The 18,118-nt window shown below is 31.5% G+C and overlaps 2 protein-coding genes across 2 annotated transcripts; one reads left to right on the top strand and one right to left on the bottom strand.

The window, feature by feature from the left end:
• Nucleotides 1–9,645: 9,645 nt before the first annotated feature.
• LOC107950291 (UDP-galactose/UDP-glucose transporter 5B) lies at nucleotides 9,646–13,470 on the bottom strand. The gene is made up of 12 exons (XM_016885102.2): nucleotides 13,157–13,470; nucleotides 12,950–13,073; nucleotides 12,141–12,254; nucleotides 11,941–12,033; nucleotides 11,802–11,867; nucleotides 11,533–11,631; nucleotides 11,145–11,224; nucleotides 10,782–10,894; nucleotides 10,572–10,660; nucleotides 10,339–10,425; nucleotides 10,183–10,251; nucleotides 9,646–10,104 (listed from the first exon to the last, which is right to left on the bottom strand). The coding sequence occupies exons 2-12, from the start codon at nucleotides 13,058–13,060 to the stop codon at nucleotides 9,988–9,990; spliced, it is 1,038 nt and encodes a 345-aa protein (XP_016740591.2). The 5' UTR covers nucleotides 13,061–13,073; nucleotides 13,157–13,470; the 3' UTR covers nucleotides 9,646–9,987.
• Nucleotides 13,471–14,132: 662 nt separating this feature from the next.
• Nucleotides 14,133–16,843, top strand: LOC107950290 (monofunctional riboflavin biosynthesis protein RIBA 3, chloroplastic). Its single transcript, XM_016885100.2, has 7 exons — nucleotides 14,133–14,412; nucleotides 14,500–14,824; nucleotides 14,896–15,117; nucleotides 15,193–15,518; nucleotides 15,818–15,947; nucleotides 16,028–16,324; nucleotides 16,394–16,843. Exons 1-7 carry the CDS (start codon nucleotides 14,372–14,374, stop codon nucleotides 16,658–16,660), a joined length of 1,608 nt encoding a protein of 535 aa, XP_016740589.1. The 5' UTR covers nucleotides 14,133–14,371; the 3' UTR covers nucleotides 16,661–16,843.
• The last annotated feature ends 1,275 nt before the right edge of the window (nucleotides 16,844–18,118 follow it).

Below are 18,118 nucleotides of genomic sequence, written 5' to 3'. Positions count from 1 at the left end.
GGGGAAAAAGCGAAACAGAATTTGGAGGAATCTCTTTGAGGATTCACTTCTCAGCCTTTTATAGCCCCTCACACACAATCTTCAACTGTTTAGAGACCATCTATTGCAATCATTTTGTCTTCCACTAACGAACCAACTGATTTTAATCCAGTTGAACCAAACTAAGATTTCAACCATGCTCAATTTCGTTTCTAATTTGTCCTGATTTTTCAGTGGAGACTGCCAACTTACGGTCTTATTCAATTAGATCCCCTGAGGGTTCCTAATTTTCGGGTTTAAAGGGAATCGGGTGTGACATGACTACCGTTAGATCAACGATCGAAAGTCGATGTTAGTTTTTGAATTTTTAAAATTTTAAATTATATAATATTTACGTAAAGATTTGAAATTAATATTAGGTTCTTAATAAAATTTATAATTTCGTACAATAGTTTGAATGGATGTCATACGCTGATTCGAGAATTCAACAATGCATCTTGGCCAAATTTTTGGTCAACTACAATATTTGGCACGTCAATGTGCCATTAATAGTTTTTGTGACAATAAAGATGCATGAATCTGATCATGTAATACGCAAGTTTGGGTTTAGGCAAAGTATTCCGCCGTCACCCTAGGACATTGAAGAACTACACAAGGTTGACTTGCAGGTGAGAACTGACAAAGATTGAGTGAAATTTCACGCCAAATATATCTGCATTTGGGAGTATATGTATGATTTCATATCTATGCGTAAACTAATTCTAATACTGTATTTGGCAACCTCTTTGATTACATGACATGATTTAGAAATCATGGTAAGTCATATCTACTTCTAAAGGAGGAAAGTAGTAGGCAATGTCATCGTAAGAGGCCAAGACGACTCCACATGAATCTTAGGTTGGGAGTACATGCCTCAATAAAGTCATCATCAGCTCCAACCTCACACAAGGCACCGCCTGTAATGCCCCAAAAATTTAAGAGTATAATTGTGAGAATCTGCAATAATTAATTTCTGTATCTCTGGTTCTGTCCTCTGCTTTTGTGTTTAAAGTCTCGGGTTCGAGTAACATCGTTAAAAGTTTTGTTATTTAAAAAAAAGCCATTATCCATGTGTTAGGTGGTTAAGTGCAATTCTAGGTAAATCGGTGTCAAGAATGAACCTGTTGGTTCACTAGTTAAGCATCTGTCTATATTTTGTTTAGTTTCGAGTTCGAGTCCCATCGTATGCATTAGGAAATATTTTTGCAATTGCCAGAAGGTGGGATGGTGGTTATTTTAAAACATTATGAAGAATTCTATCGTTCTTTTTCAAAATTTTGGTTCCTTATCTTCATGTTTTCTTTTCTTTTATTTTTGTTCTTCTTACTGCAATTGATTTTTGCTTGAATTGGGAATCCATCATTGCTTGTGAGGTTGATATTGTGTAAGTTTTGTCATTATTTATTTATTTATTTTTTGCGTTTTCTATTGTGTTAACACTATTCTGTCCAAACGGGATTTTGCTCGTTTGCTTGAAGTTCTGTTAAACACTCGATTGGTTACTTTTTAGGTGAGGATACTACAATAGTGGTGACTCTGCCGTGTTAGTCTAATTCCCTTTGTTTCGTGCAAGGTAAGTATGTGATTTAAGTTGGGGTTACGTTGAAACTTTCGACATAATCTTAACCGTAGGTGATTTTAAGAAAATATTGAAAACAATGGTGTTATTGATTATTGTATAGTTAATTAGGTTTCGGGTAGTCTTCACATTGTTTTTCCATCAAACGAAACCAGGTGCGTATCAGAAACCTTAATTTTTGTAAGTTTCGGTCTTCGAAAATGGTGGTTGTCAATGCCATACAACTAGGCACACGGGCGTGTGTCCAGGTTGTGTGAGCCACATGGTCGTGTAACTCACTGTTCATCGATTTGGGGCTACACAGGTAGGGACATGGGTGTGTGTCTAAGCCGTGTGTGGCCATATTAGTGTAGGGTTCACACAGGCAATGGACACGAGCGTGTGTCAAAGCCTTGTAACTCACTATTTGTGGTACAATACCACACGAGCAAGGCACACGGGCTTGTGTCTTGACCGTGTAACTCACTGTTTGTGAAATAAAACCACACAGTCAAGGACACGGGTGTGTACTCAGGCCGTGTGAATCACATAGGCAGAGGCACGAACTTGTGTCTAGGCCGTGTAACTCACTGTTTATGTTTCAAAACTACACTGGCAAGACACATGGGCTTGTGACCAGGTTGTGTGACATGTTACTGGGGCCCGAAATCTATTTTTGAGGTCGTGAATGTTATTTAACACTGATACTGGCTTCCTCTCTGTGTGAATGATTGAATTTGATTATATAGAAGTTGTCTGATATTATGAGACCGATGTGTGCATAACATAGTTGTATGTATACCATAATGCTTATTCTGAAATGACATTATTTTATTTGTTTGGGAAATAATTAGAATGATTGAATAATTGGTACAAATATTTGTGTTTTGCATTTACACGGGTTGAGGGTGTTGCGAAGAAAGAAGTAATCTGTACTGAAATAGTGGTTAAGCCATAATGTGTATAAATCTGATTTTGGCGTTTCATTGCCTTCTGATTTAGCAGTTAAGCTGCGTCTCTTTAAAAGTGTCAAATGGACACTCTAAGGTGTGTAGGGTTGGATGGGCATTGAATATCCTTAACGGTGTGTTGGGATGACCGAAGACGGTATATAGCGGTTGGGGGTAAGATTATTACATCTGAATCTGATTTGTACTGCATCTAGAACTGAATTTGCATATATACATATGTGTAACTAATATGCTCTGAATCTGAACTGAAATTTAGTCTGTATCAAAGTAAAACTTTGAATCTGGAATTATTTTATAAGTGAGGACTAGTTAAGCAAATATCTTTTATGCACTAAGTTCACAACTCATTTTGTTATTGATTGGATTTCAGGTGGATCTCAGTCTTGAACGGTTCGGTGCCACTGGAGCTCGGTCAAGCTTTTAACTTCTTTTTAAATATTACGTTAGGACTTTCGCTAATCTATGATAGTAGGACTTTGGAAGATTGTGCACTAATTAATATTTGTGATGGATATTATGTGGAACAGGATTTAGTATTATTGTGTTACTTTTGTGGTATGTGAGTATTATTAGGTTTGGAGTGTTACACCACCTTTCGGTCAGTATGGTTCACATTATTCTGGTGCTTTCACTAACCTTATTTTTTTATACAAGCACCACATTATGCACCACTATACCATGTATTAACATCTTCTACAGGTTTATTTTTTGCACCACATCTATCCTAGCACCATATGGAGTGCCAATGTCAACAACAACGCTGATGTATTCACTATCTTCGACAATTCCAACAATTTGTCCATAATTGGGTTATGCGACACCATACATCCGTTGATAGTGTCGCAAACACTCTCAGCATCATTGTTCTACTGGGGTGGCCTATCTTCGGAACCATTTGTTACTACAAACGACGATATACGATGGCAACCTAGGACGACACAACACTCAAGCACAGAGGAATGTGATAAAGATGAAGATGAAGCTCGAGCTGAAGATGAAGATGAAGAAGATAAAGATAAAGATCTAAAACCCCAACTACGAAGAAATCCTCCTCGTAACCAACATCCATCGGATTCTGGCACACTTTCGGCCTGACAACGCCAATAATGTTTTTTAATATTTTTCATGTAAATCATCATTTACTTTGTTAACTTTTAATTATTTTCAAATGGATTGGATATAAATCCTCACCAATATATAAAGTATTTAAAAATGAAACAAAAAATTTAATTTAAAAATTTTTAAAATATGTTGTAGGTGTTATAAAATAAAGAGAGATAGAGAGAATAAAGAACAAAGAAAATATGAAAACAAAAGAGAATGTTCTTTATTGATCAAAGGGATGATTACAATGCTTCATCAGAGTATCTATTTATAGGCAAAAGAAGTATAAAAGAAGTAGAGATCTAATTACAATAACTATTAGAATTTAAAGTACATTAAAACTTTATCTATATCATGATAGGCATCCACTTAATAAGATATTCATAACACTCCACCTTGGATGTCCATTGGTAGATAACGTACCTCGTTAAAACCTTATTAGGAAAAACCATGTGGGATAAAAACCTAATGAAGGAAAAAAAGTACACAATCTATAATACGCATAATATGCTGCCTTATTAAAAACCTTACTAGGAAAACCCAATGAGACAAAACCTCGGTTAAGGGAAAAAGAGTACAATTACTCCCCCTCATAAAAACATCACATACTTTCTCATATTCTACATATTCACTCTTAAATACTAGTTTTTCAAATGACTATTTGAATGTATTGCTAAGCATTTATATCACCATTCTTTTGAAAATTATGAGTGAGGGAAAATTTTAGGGAAATATATTTTGATCTCTTCAGGAGATTCAACAATAATCATAACAAACTTTAATCATGATTTTTTTATAAAAACACAAATAGGTATTTTGGATCATTTTATAATCCTCCTTCAACTACTATTCACTAAGTCAAATTTACCACATATGTTCAAATTATTTCAATTCATATAAATGAACAATTTCTTGAGAATTTTAATATGCTTTTTGCATTCTAAATCCTTCAAGGATTTTAATATAAACTTTACTACATAATGATTCATAAAAGGTTATAACAATAACCATTAGACGCAAGTTAAATCTTTTATGAATTGTCAATTTAATAATATATCTAAAGGTTATTGCATCTACCACAAAAGAATATTATATCTTTTCATAATCAATGCCATGACTTAATGAAAAACTTTATATATTTATTCCGCTTTTGCAAAATTACTTCAATTGCACTCTTACTGGCTTTATACCTTTAGATATTTGGACTACTGGTCCAAAAACTCCACGAATTTAATTGTATTTGAGTTGCGTCTTTCTATTTTGATCAATTTATTCTATATTTATATTTCTCAATAGATTTATTCAAGATCCTCTTTTTATTTCATTATTTCAATAATAATATTACATGCAAAATCATTGTCGACCACTTTTATTATTTGGTTCTACATTTTCTCAAATTGACATAACTTATCGAGATTTCTTATTTTCATTATTTTAAAATTCAGATTCAGGTACCTAAATCTCTTCTGGAGTTTTACTTATTAGTTATATCTTGGGTCTCTTCTGGAGCACTCGCCTCCATTATATGACCATTTAGAAGAATTTTTCATCTTTGGAACCGATCAATCTATTATTTATTCTAACTGATTGTCCTACTAGGACTTTGATTCAAATTAAAATATTAGATGGTATATAGCACTTGGTTATTCTCATTAAGTTTGTAAATACATCTAATAGTTAACTTGTAATGAGTTATCTTTATTGAACTTCTGGTTCAAATTACTCTCCTCCTAACTCATTACAAGTTATTATTTCTCTCCTCCTAATGTCGGGAAAACTAGTGAATCAAAATTGTAATCACAAATAATGTCATAATTGAATCTCCAATGCATTCAAAACATCTAATAATACAAAGAAACTTGTAATTAATATATATTCCCAACTTTCTTTGAGGATTCACTCATCTTTGTGCATTGTGGTGGAGCAATTGGAACATATACGTATATACAAAAATTCAAAGATGAAAATATTTAGCTCTTGATCAAAAACCAATTGTAATGGCGAGTATTTATAACTTATTGGCTTGATGCGTATAACACGTAAATCAACATAATATCGTGTTGAAATAGGAAGCTTAGTTCTCATAAGTAATGATTTAGACATTAATCAGAGGTGTTTAATCAATAATTTCTCTAAACCATTATGCGCAAACTTTTACGAAAGTTTTTTAAACTCAATCAATAAAAGATTGAGATATAAATTCATCAGTCTTAGCAAGATGAATTGTCTTAATTGCATGATCTGAAATTAATTATTTAAACAAAAAATTTTGTAAACGACAGGTTGCAAATTGATAACACATATGTGATTATTTGGTAAATGCATCTACCAAAATCATATAATATCAAAATCATCCACATGGTGGATGAATGGGCTCATATTTATTTAAAAAATGCAAGACATTAAATCTCAACTTTAGCTAGTGACTTTCTAATAATCAATTTTTATTGAGAACAAACAACATATGAGAATTCTTTTAAATTAAAGAATTTTCTGATTTTTTAATGAATTTCCATATGAAATCTTAATTAATTTTCGTATCATATATGACCTAGGATGGTCTAACTGGTCACGCCAAGTTGTAAATGTATTTGTATCAGTAAACTTCTAGTTTACTTTTAACATGTGTTTCAATTGTACTAAATTGTAACAAATTAATAGTTTTACTATCATTCCTTTTACTTTGTATCCACATATAAGTGCTATTGTGACATTTACTACCGGAAATGTCTAAATCAATGTGAAGATTATAATGTCACTAAGTCAGCAAAATAAATATAATTTTCAAACAATTATATGCAATATTCGCTTTAGGGAATATGCCAAAATCTTCAAATATCTAAAAAAAATTTATATTAGCCATCACAAATTTTGTACTTCTTTAGATAATGATATATTAGCTCTTCAGGAGCTTTCAACTAATTCTGTACTATCAAATATTGGAATAATATTTGTTTGTTGCAATACCAAATAAGATAAATACTTTTTATCTATAATGATAGAATTTATTACTACATTCTCATATCCTTTCTCAAAGAATATTAACATAAACAAAATATTTAGGCATATGTCATATATGTGGCTAATAATCTTTCGTATCACATTGATAACATAAGTTATCTTTACCCTTTGAAGAGTTATCTTGAGAACTCTCATTGTTCTCTTATTTATTACTATGTTCCCACTTTTAGTGGTCTATGGTTATATCTTTTATTTTCTTTATGTTTGTATTCACTTTAGGGAATGTAATAAATTTAGTAGGATAGACTTCTACACGCCTCAATTGAAACGCCTCCATTGATTCTTTATTTCATAATCACCATCCCAAAACATGCATGGATTTCAAATCAAACTCTATCTAATCCCAAAACATTCATGTTGTCATGATTAGTCTTTAATCACATCCTCAATTACAACAACAATCATGATATCTGTATTTTCATTTTTCATATTGTTATGTACTGTTACATTCACTTCAGAGAATGAAACAAAACTAGTGGGAAGAATTTCATAGTTTTTCATTAGTAACTTATTATTTTGCTTAGCCACTAGAAGGTATAAGATCGTTTGAAAATACTATTAAAGTCATTTTCACAATATTGCAACTACAAGAGCACATTAGATATTTCAATCATATAGCGTAATATATTCCTTCAGGAAATATATATAATACAAATACATGAGTATCTCATGTTATTTATATATATATAGTTTTAATGTAAAACACATGAAGGTTTTATTCAACATATATCTTCTTAATCTGAAAAACAATAATATGTTTTATAAAATTTTGCATCACAAGGAGCTAAAATATAAGCCCTTAAAGAGCTTTTTACATTTTTATGCAATATTAGCTCTTCAGGACCATATAATTATTTTATTGTATAACCTTAATGAATGCTTAATTTATTTTAAATAAAATCTTATTTATTCATATAAAAATAAAATGAATAGATATAAATAAAACATATATTAAACGTAACAAATAATAAATTCATGTCACTAATAAATCATTGTGGTTAGATAATATATATTTTATATATCATACCACAACAAAAAAAAATTATAATGTCAAATTAAAATAACTTTATAGCTATAAAAGTTTAAACATAAACATTTTCTAACCTCCACCTCTTATGACATAATTTCATCTCAAATTTTACAATGATATGAAATTATCACAGACAGGTGAATATCCCAAAGTTCATAACAAGTAAGTATTTTTACTCATATTCCGCAATAATCATATATCTTTTTAAAAATCAAAATTAAACCAATCAATTCTATTAAAATGAAAAAAATATATTTATCTTCACATAAAAATCCCAATAACTAAATATGTGAAGGATTTTATAAATTCATAGAGATACGGATAGTGAATTATATAAATTAAACTTTTTAATAGAAATCAAGTCAAATTTCAAAAGAAGTTGATTAGATTAACTTACGTTACCATGGATGAGAAGTTGTGATTATAAACATTCTTTGTAATGAAAAAAAAGATATCATCCCCAAGCAAATACCAAAAAGTAAATTTTGAGAGTGAACTTACTTCTCGATTTCATATAGATAACGGTATCAAATCTTTCACCATCCTTAAAAACAAAAGTTAAAATAAGTTAATCAAAACAATGATAACATATAATGAAAGAAGAATGAAAAATAATAATCAGATATGAAACATTAAATAAAAGAAACTTCCTATAAAAAATTTTCATATTGCCATCAAAGATATTGAAAATCATGAAGGATAAATTTGATCGTCAATAAAATGAACTATCACTTTGAGCAACATCGTGCTAATAACGTGTTATAAAATAAAGAGAGATGGAGAGAATAAAGAACAAATAAAATATGAAAACAAAAGAGAATGTATTTTATTGGTCAAATGGATGATTACAATATTTCTTCAGAGTCTCTATTTATAGACATAAAAAGTATAAAAGAAGTAGAGATCTAATTCTAATAACTATTAAAATTTAAAGTACATTAAAATTTTATTTTAATTATAATAGACATCCACTTAATAAGGTATTCATAACAGTAGGAATATTTTAACATTTATATTCTCCAGTGGATGGATAATTTTAAATACATAATTTAAAAACAAATTAAATGTTGTATGTGTAAAAAGTAAAGTGTAAAAAAGCTAAAAAAAAATTCTCAAATTTATATAATAAAAAAACCAGTTACATATATTAAAAATAAAAATAAAATATTTTATAAATTTATAACTGCATTAAAATTAAAAAAAAAACGCTTAAAAAGTTGAACTTACCAGGTGTCAAGCAATTACCCCATGGGGGATTTTTTTTTAATATATATGGTAGAGATGTTAATTTGATATTGCAAATGCTCATAGTCAAAAGAATAATTCATAAGAGTGAAAATGCATTTTGTTTTTGCTTTTATTTTTCAATTGAAAGTGCATTTACTATTTAGGAGAATCCATCAAAATATCTTTTTAAATGGGAAGCATCTATATTATTAATATGGTGTTATGAGTTAATCAGATACTAATTCAATTAAAAATGATTAACACGTCATTTTATTAAATGATTATTGTTATTATTTTAATAGTCTTTTTACCTTTTCTAAAGATTCAACCCGTATTAATTCTTGAATACACTTTTTTATAAAAATAACTTTTAAAATAAAATATTTTCTCTCATCAAATTTGTATATCAACCCATATTTATTATATGTTATATTTCCATATGATATTTCTAATATATTCTATTTGTCTTATAAGAAGTTAAACTTTCGATTCCCACAGTTCAATCAATAAATTAAAAGGATCATAAAGATATTAAAATTTTAATAAGATTATATTTACCCAAAAAATAAAAATAATACTTGGGACAACATGGCTAATCATTTAGCAAAATTCTTCACATTTAGGTCCACATAAAATGTTTATTAATAAAATTCCAAATTAACTTTACTTATTATTTAAAAGAATGAAAAGCAACATCAACAAACCACCCTGCTTGATTAAAAAATCTCCCCAACTTCTCTTTCATAATCTGAATAGAAAATACCTCAAAATCAAATGGCCTCAGCAGTTGCTTATACATATAAGTTCCTATTGTAAGCAAAAACACACAAAAACAAAGAGTGTCTCTGGGATTTAGTTAGTTTGTAGTTCATAATGCTCCTCCAATGAAAATGGAGTGTTCCTATTTTCATTTTTTTCACCCAAAATTTCAATTCGGATTTCATAAAAAACCATTCGAACAAAACCTTGCCCCGACAAGCTTCAAAATGCAGCTTTAACATAGGCAGACTCTTACCCGACCAGAACCAGTTGCGGTTACTGATGCCAAATTGACCTCGTTAAGGGATCCCTTTCAAAGGACTCGAAGATCCATTTTCTGTTTGTTGTGGAGGAGTGGGAGCTGGTGACACTTTCTTCCAGAAGGTTTTGGAGTACAAGGAGCCAAACACGATGATCTGATCAAGGCATCGAATACATAATCAAGCTTTCGAAATCAACTAGAATGTAAAATATGTGTGTGTTTCGAAACTTACCGCCCCAATCCACTGTTCCCAGCTAAGGGGATGGCCGAACCAAATGCATGACAGCATGATGCTCACCAGCTTAAACAACAAAAAAGAGTTTGAAGAATCTCGATTCAATCAGAAATATAGCATTAGGAGGAAATGAAACAATAAACTTGACGGTACCTGTCTTGTGGTCATTATGGCAGCAAATGTGAGAGCACCAAATGTACGAATCGTGTAAGAAATGAAAAATTGACTGGCTGTTGCTACCTATAACATATAGTCACCTAACTTTAGAACCCCACAGTAGGTATTTCCCAATAAGTATTGGACAATCAAAGAAGAGTATGACTGACCATCCTATAATCAGTTAGAGACTATTAAAACTAGAACAGTTTTAAGCGAAGATCACTTACGGTTGAGAGTAATACAATATCAAGAAAACAATCATTGTGGCGATAAACAAAATCTACAGCTAGCAGTAAATGTCCCTGAAATATAAGACCTAAATCCAACAGAGAAGAGTTGATCATGAGTAATCAATCAGTAAAATGCAATGGAAACAAATCAAACATAAAGGTAAAAACAGAAGATCGTTTCTATGTGTAGGTAGAAGGAATTTTTACCTGTCAAGCTGAGAACGCAAGAACACAATGTTGTGTAGAATATCTGATTGTGTATTTCCATATCATAGCCTTTGAATAATTTATCTTGGAATGTGCTTGTAAAGCCATCAAACCTGTGAAAAATAGAAACTAGCATCTATGAAAACTATTTCTCCAAAAAGCACTCAGAACAGCAATGCTAGTTCAATTGACATTAAAGAAATACTTTAGCCTAAAGATCCTTGGTAAGAAAGAGCAGAAAATCAGTAATTGTTATTTTGGTCTTATAAAGGTACATATATCACTTTATATTTCAAAGATCCAATTACAAAAAGTATCAGAAAGTATCTTTTATAGTGAGAGGAACTAAGTTTAGGTCGATACCCAAGATAACCAACCATCAGAGAAATGCCCCAAACAGTATTTTCTCTTCCTTTGCCATATGGACTAAAATCAGTTCCTGCCTACAATGAAAGCAGAATTAGTTCGAAGAGAAACAAAGTTGTGGCACAATCTAGAAGAAGCTATATGCAGTTAAAAGAAAATCACTTATAGCAATGCATCACCTGTGAAGGTAACCAATGTCTATTCATAATTCCATGGTTCAATGCCTTATAATTTAAAATATATATATCCTATAGTAGCCTCCATCCACCAATCAAGCTCTTATATAAAGAAATGAAGACCCATTGAGAATTATCACTGGCATTCAAGGCCTAAACAACCGTGAAGAGAACAGAGTGAGTGTTGTTGACAAAGACCAGAATTTTACCGGAAATAGGATAAATATCGAACAACCTAGGGTCACCAGAAAAGCCACCAAATAGTCAAAACCCTTATATTTCTTCTGCATGATGAAAGTGCCCCAAATCTGTGTGGAAAAACAAAATAAAATAAGATGACTTTGCCACTTGAGACTGATAAGAAATAAGGGGAACTAGTATTTAGCTTGAAATGGGTGAAATTTAAGTCCAAAAACTTGTGCAATCACTTGGATAAATCAAATACATAAGCCTTCATTATTAGTCATGCAAAACTTACCATAACAGGTATCATTTTTGCACACTTAGCAAGAGTCTGAACCGGAAAGCTTACATACTTGAGGGCCTGAAAACAGAAATGTTGTCACTAAAATTATTATACCATAATTGCATCTAAAGGATAAGGGATATAGCTTTACCTCATATTGACATGTTGTGGTTAGGATGTTTGTTACTGATACAAGGCAGTACTTATAGACCGGAGCAACAGGATCCAATGCCTTCTTACTTGCCTAGATAAAGACCCAAAAAAAATGAAAATATGTCTGCCAATCTTGCCATCTTCCTGTGAGATGGTTCATCACACAGTTGTAGCAACTTCCGAGTAACAGTTACATACCACTAAAGAACCAGCAGAGACCGCAGATGTTGTGATGCGGTTGCAGAAAACAAGAAATAACGAGTACTTAAAATATTCTTTGTTTACCCCATAAGGAACTCTCATGATCTTTTCCTGTATGAGAGTAAAACTTCCATCAACACATTGCAAGAGAACACAACTAAACCATTTCGTAGACAATAACTACATGCACATAACATGAGCAAAGATCATCATGCTACCACTACCAAATAATCATACTTCTTATAATTAATAGAGTAAGACATTAATGGCTTAAGTGTCTTCTCTAGTATTCTTAGTATTTATTTAGGTACCCTTTAAACTAGAAAAAACCAACTGCTTTCATCTGGAATTAAAAGCCAAATCTTCAATTCTAATATAGAGAAACTCACCCAAAAAAATGTAACTTACATTTTAGCGAGGAAATATATAAGAGTCGTTCTGATATATCATCAGCACTGCTAAAATTCCCAATTTTTATTTTCATATTCAAATTTCCAAACAATCAAAGAGTACCCAGATCCTCCATTTGCATAAAAAATAAACCTCCTGGGCTTGCATGATTTACTAAAATCAATCGTTTTAGAAGCTCCAGACAAAGATATTAAAATCTAATGTTTCTTTCTTGTAAACAGTTTACATTCAGAAAAGACATTTAATTAACTTTTAAAAGAACCCAAAATAACAATCTTTTTTAGGTAAAAACAAACAATGCAATTAAAAATTAAGAACAGAGATCCTATTATAAACAGACAAAAGCAACAAATAAAGAAATATACACCATTTTTTTAAAAAGAAAAACGAAGAACCTGTAAAACCCCATAGATGACAAGAGTAATCAAGATTCCACTGACAGCAAAGACCCATTTCCATAATTTGTTCTCCTTCACCCCATCCGCCGTCGGCAATGGTTCGGCCATAGCCCATTCAGCACTAAATCAAACCAATTTTAGTTTTTTTTCTCTTTATATATATATATTTTTTAAAAAAGAACTTTCAGAGAAAATTAAAATCACCTGAAAAATGTACGGAGTGATCTAGGAGAAAAAATATCGGGGACACGTGGAAGAAGGAAGGGAACTGAGAGAGTGAAAGTTTTCAAAAAGAGGAGGAAGAAGCGGAAACTTAGGAATGTTAAAACAAACAATTGTCGTTTCAAGCTTTGGGGAGATCGGAACTAGTGTCGTTTTAAGCCGCCGCGCCGCCGCTTCTCTCTCACTCTCAAGTGTAAAACAAAAAGCTATTGGCGTTTTCTATGGATCCTAGAGGCTGCGGTAAGGTGGTAGAGACTAGAAACCGTTTAACGCAGCTAATTTTTTTTAAAACTAAATTCAAAGTGAAGAATTATCTTCACATTTTATTTAAAAGTTAAATAATGTGAAATTAAAATATATGAACTAAATCTTAGTAAAAAGATCAAAATTATAAGAGTTAATTGGATCAGACATCCAAAAACTATCATCTTCAATCTAATTTGGTCTCCATACTTTAAATCATTTTAATTGCGTCCCTAAACTATCGATGTTATATTAATTAAGTGCTTCTATTATCAAAATAGTTAATTTGATTGTTAAATGCTATACCAAGTTTATATGAAATAACTTAAAATGAATATTGAGAAAATATAAGTTGTAAAATAAAGTAAAACCCTCAAAGTCAAGATAATTACCACGTACATTTTCACAATATTAATTTATTTTAATTTTCATTTTAAATTATGTCACTTGAAATATTATGTCTAATTTAATTGTTAAATTAACGATTTTAATAATGGAAAAACTTTAATATAGTCTCGATATTTTAAAAATATAATTACAATAATTTAATATTTGAGTACTAATTTAGAATGAGTTAACTCAGGGGATTTATTTTTTCTCTGTTTTAGAAAGAAATTATTGATCCTTTTGTCATTTCTCCAAGTCCAGAATGTGACAGTTTAAATACAGGATAAGGACTAAATAGATAATTAGGTTGAGCAAAGGAGATTAAAATATTTTCATTGTTTAATATGTTTGGATGGGGTAAGAAAATGACAGGTTTGCTTGAAACATAGAGGGCCATTCATGTCATTGTGATTAACATCATATGGATTGGCTACAAACTGAAATGCCATCCACAACTACAGCTACCCCTTCTATTCTTTCCATACAAAACACCAATAAAGCTAGTAGAACAGATCCCGCCATCTCAATTATATATATATTTCTTTCTTTTCCTCCGACTTTCATTCCATGGATTGTGCTTTATCTCCTCAGATCTTCATAAACACAAGGTATAAATTATATGGTACATATGTGAACTATGATTAAAGTTGTCCTGTTTATGTACTGAGATTACATGGTGGTTCATTTTGTTACAGATTTCCTAGGTGTTTGGCCATCAGACAAGGAGTTGAAATCAGGCTATACAGAAAAAGATGGTTGAATTCTAGTTGCTGTGCTGTGGGGGTGTCTGAGATTGGTGCTGGCAACCTGTTTGATGATGGGTCCTTGAAAGGGTCTGAAAATGGGTCATTGTTGGGTGCACTTGGTGACTCAGTTTCACCACCATTTGGAACAGTGGATGCTGAAATTACCCCAGAAACCGTTGATTTCTTTGTTAGTGATGCAGAAGGTGATCCTGACTGCCCTTCTAAAGGTTTCTCTTCCATTGACCAAGCATTGAATACAATACGCCAAGGAAAGGTTAGGAACCCCACTGTCATTCAAGTTTGTGATTATATCACTCGCTCAATGCATTGGTTTTTTTCTTTTAGTTTGTGATTGTTGTAGATGATGAAAATGAGGATTTTGAAGGAACCCTTATCATGGCAGCTTCTCATGCAACTCCTGAGATGATGGCTTTCATGGTAAAGCATGGCTCAGGCATTGTTTCCGTAGGTATGAAAGAGGAGGACCTTGAAAGGCTTCAGCTTCCATTAATGTCACCAGAAAGTGAAGACAAAGATTCTTCTGCCCCAACTTTCACAATCACAGTGGTATGTATGGTTTCTCGGTATTAGCATATTTGAAGCTTGCTGCAATAGTTTATTTCAAATTGTGTGCTTCGTTAGGATGCAAAAACCGGTACATCAACCGGAGTTTCGGCATTGGATAGGGCAAAGACTGTTCTTGCACTGTCTTCCCCGGAGTCGAAGCCTGATGACTTTAGAAGACCAGGTCATATATTTCCTCTCAAGTATAGGAATGGTGGGGTTTTAAGAAGAGCTGGTCATACTGAGGCTTCGGTCGATTTGGTCATCCTCACTGGTTTAAGGCCTGTTTCAGTTCTTTCAACTGTTGTGGATCCAGAGGACGGTTCTATAGCATCTTTGCCATTTATAAGAAAGTTGGCTTTGGAGCATAGCATACCAGTTATTTCCATAACTGATCTCATTAGGTGAGCTATCAAAATATGTCTTGGTTTCTCAATGTGACTAGGTAGTTTCAAGTTTTAGCTACATAGGCTCTATCCATTGATTTACTTGAGACTTGAATGACATTGCTTATCCACCCTAGATACACTGATATTGTTAAAGGTCTAATCGCATACAAAAATGATGAGCTCGGTTACATAACACAAGTATATTACTCATAGAAGGACCCTATACCAGAATCTGTGGAAATTTTGTGCTTGTTGTGTACTATTGCCTTCTCAAGGATTAGTTGCAGGCTAATTTTGGGCTGCTATTTTTGAAGGTACCGGAGAAAGAGGGAAAATCTCGTTGAAAGAACAGCTATTTCACGTCTGCCAACGAAATGGGGTCTATTTCAAGCATACTGCTACCGTTCGAAGCTAGATGGAACAGAACATATAGCAATTGTTAAGGTAAATTCACTTAGTTTTCTTTATAAACTTAAAGCTGTCCAAAAAGTATGCCAAAGCTGGTACTCTCTTTTGCAAAATAGGGTGACATAGGGAATGGACAAGATGTTCTTGTAAGAGTTCACTCAGAATGTTTAACCGGAGATATATTTGGATCGGCAAGATGCGACTGTGGCAACCAGTTGGATTTGGCAATGCAGTTAATCGAGCAAGCCGGTCGAGGAGTTGTGGTTTACCTTCGAGGTCATGAAGGGCGAGGGATCGGACTCGGTCACAAGCTGAGAGCCTATAATTTGCAAGATCAGGGCCATGACACAGTTCAAGCCAACATTGAACTTGGTTTAGCTGTTGATGCTCGTGAATATGGTATTGGTGCCCAGGTTAGTCTCCATATATCAATTTTAAACATGTTTTCTGCATCATTTCGTTATCGTTTCAATGAACTGCAGATTTTGAGAGACGTAGGGGTTCAAACCATGAGGTTGATGACTAATAACCCAGCCAAGTTCACAGGCCTGAAGGGTTATGGGTTGGCTGTGATTGGAAGAGTGCCTGTTTTGACACCCGTTACAGAGGAAAATAAGAGGTACTTGGAAACAAAACGTACCAAGATGGGTCATATTTATGGCTCTGATCTCCAAGGACCATTGGCTCCTTTCATTAAACCATCTGTAAACAAGAAAGAATCATCTGATGGGGAGCCAAACCCTGAATAATATATACATATTCATCTTGGCTTCTGCTTTAGAAGCAAACGTGATTCACTTCATATAGACACAAAATTTTCAAAGCCAATGGATACAACATTCTTTTATATATACATGTATATGTTATGCATGCTTATACATCATTTGAATAACTTGGGTATTGAAGACAATGGGCATTGATGTACTTTTTAAGTGTGTGTTTATCATATTCAGCATGGGATTTTCATTCCCCGCCCCTCATAGATTTCAGAATATTTTGAAGCCAACAATAGCTGCATTGGCATGTGAAACTTGCTAAAGTGTTGAAGTGAAGTGAAGGAGGTTCTACGCTTCAAACATTTTAGCTTATCACACTTAGCAATAGCATATAGAAGATCAAATAAAATAAAAAATTAAAGTGACTTGGAAAGATATCATATATATATTATATAATATTAAAAAAAATACAGGAGTATCTATAGAATCATTGAATTTCGGGTTAGTTCTTTGAATTCTAAAATGTCTTTTAATTATATTTAATGTGGGTCTCGTTTTACAACTAAGTTTTGAATATGATTTTTTATCATTTTTAATTAAAATTTATTTACAATTTTTAATGATGGGGTACAAAATTACATTAACGAGATATTTAAATATATCAATTTTAAACCTATAATTATATTTGTTTTATTGATAATGTATTAACACATCAATTGATAATGATAATTACATTTGGTTTATTGATAATATATGAAATCGTGTATTAATATTATAATTACATTTTAAAAATATTTTCATTAATCAATAAGGGTATTAAATATTATATGATAATCACGATGTATAAAGGGTTCAAAATTGCAACTAATATGATATCATTATCGATTAATTATTACCGATTTTATATTTTTTAACCTATTAATCAAATATAATTACAAGATATTTTTTAAAAATATAATCGTGTATATATATATTAAAAGAAGGTATGGAAACTTTAACAGCACGTTTGGTTCGCTGTATTGGAATAGAGGCGTAATGGAATAGAAGCGTAATGGAATAGAGGCGTAATAGCAAATCAATTGTTTAGTTGAATGTAATGGAATAGAGGCGTAATAGTATTCTTGTGTTTGGTTGAATGGAATGGAGGTGTAATAGCATAAGGAAAAAAAATTAAAATGACTAAAATACCCTTAGCAGAAATTTATTTAGATAAATGATTATTGTTATTGTTATTAAATTTTAATAAGATTATTAATATAAATAATAAATAATTTAATCATATTTTAACATAATTATTATTAAATATAATTTAATAAAAATATATAATTTAATAAAATTCTTAATATTAAATATTCTTATATGAATTTACTAAAATCATAATATATAATACTATAAAATTTAATTTAAAATAATTATTATTAAATATAATTTAATAAAAATATATAATTTATAAAATTCTTAATATTAAATATTCTTATATGAATTTACTAA

The sequence above is a fragment of the Gossypium hirsutum genome, chromosome D03 (genome assembly GCF_007990345.1).
Source record: "Gossypium hirsutum isolate 1008001.06 chromosome D03, Gossypium_hirsutum_v2.1, whole genome shotgun sequence".
Taxonomy (NCBI): Eukaryota; Viridiplantae; Streptophyta; class Magnoliopsida; order Malvales; family Malvaceae; genus Gossypium; species Gossypium hirsutum.
Note: the sequence above shows the minus strand (reverse complement) of the source record. Positions and strands in the feature narration are given on the sequence as shown.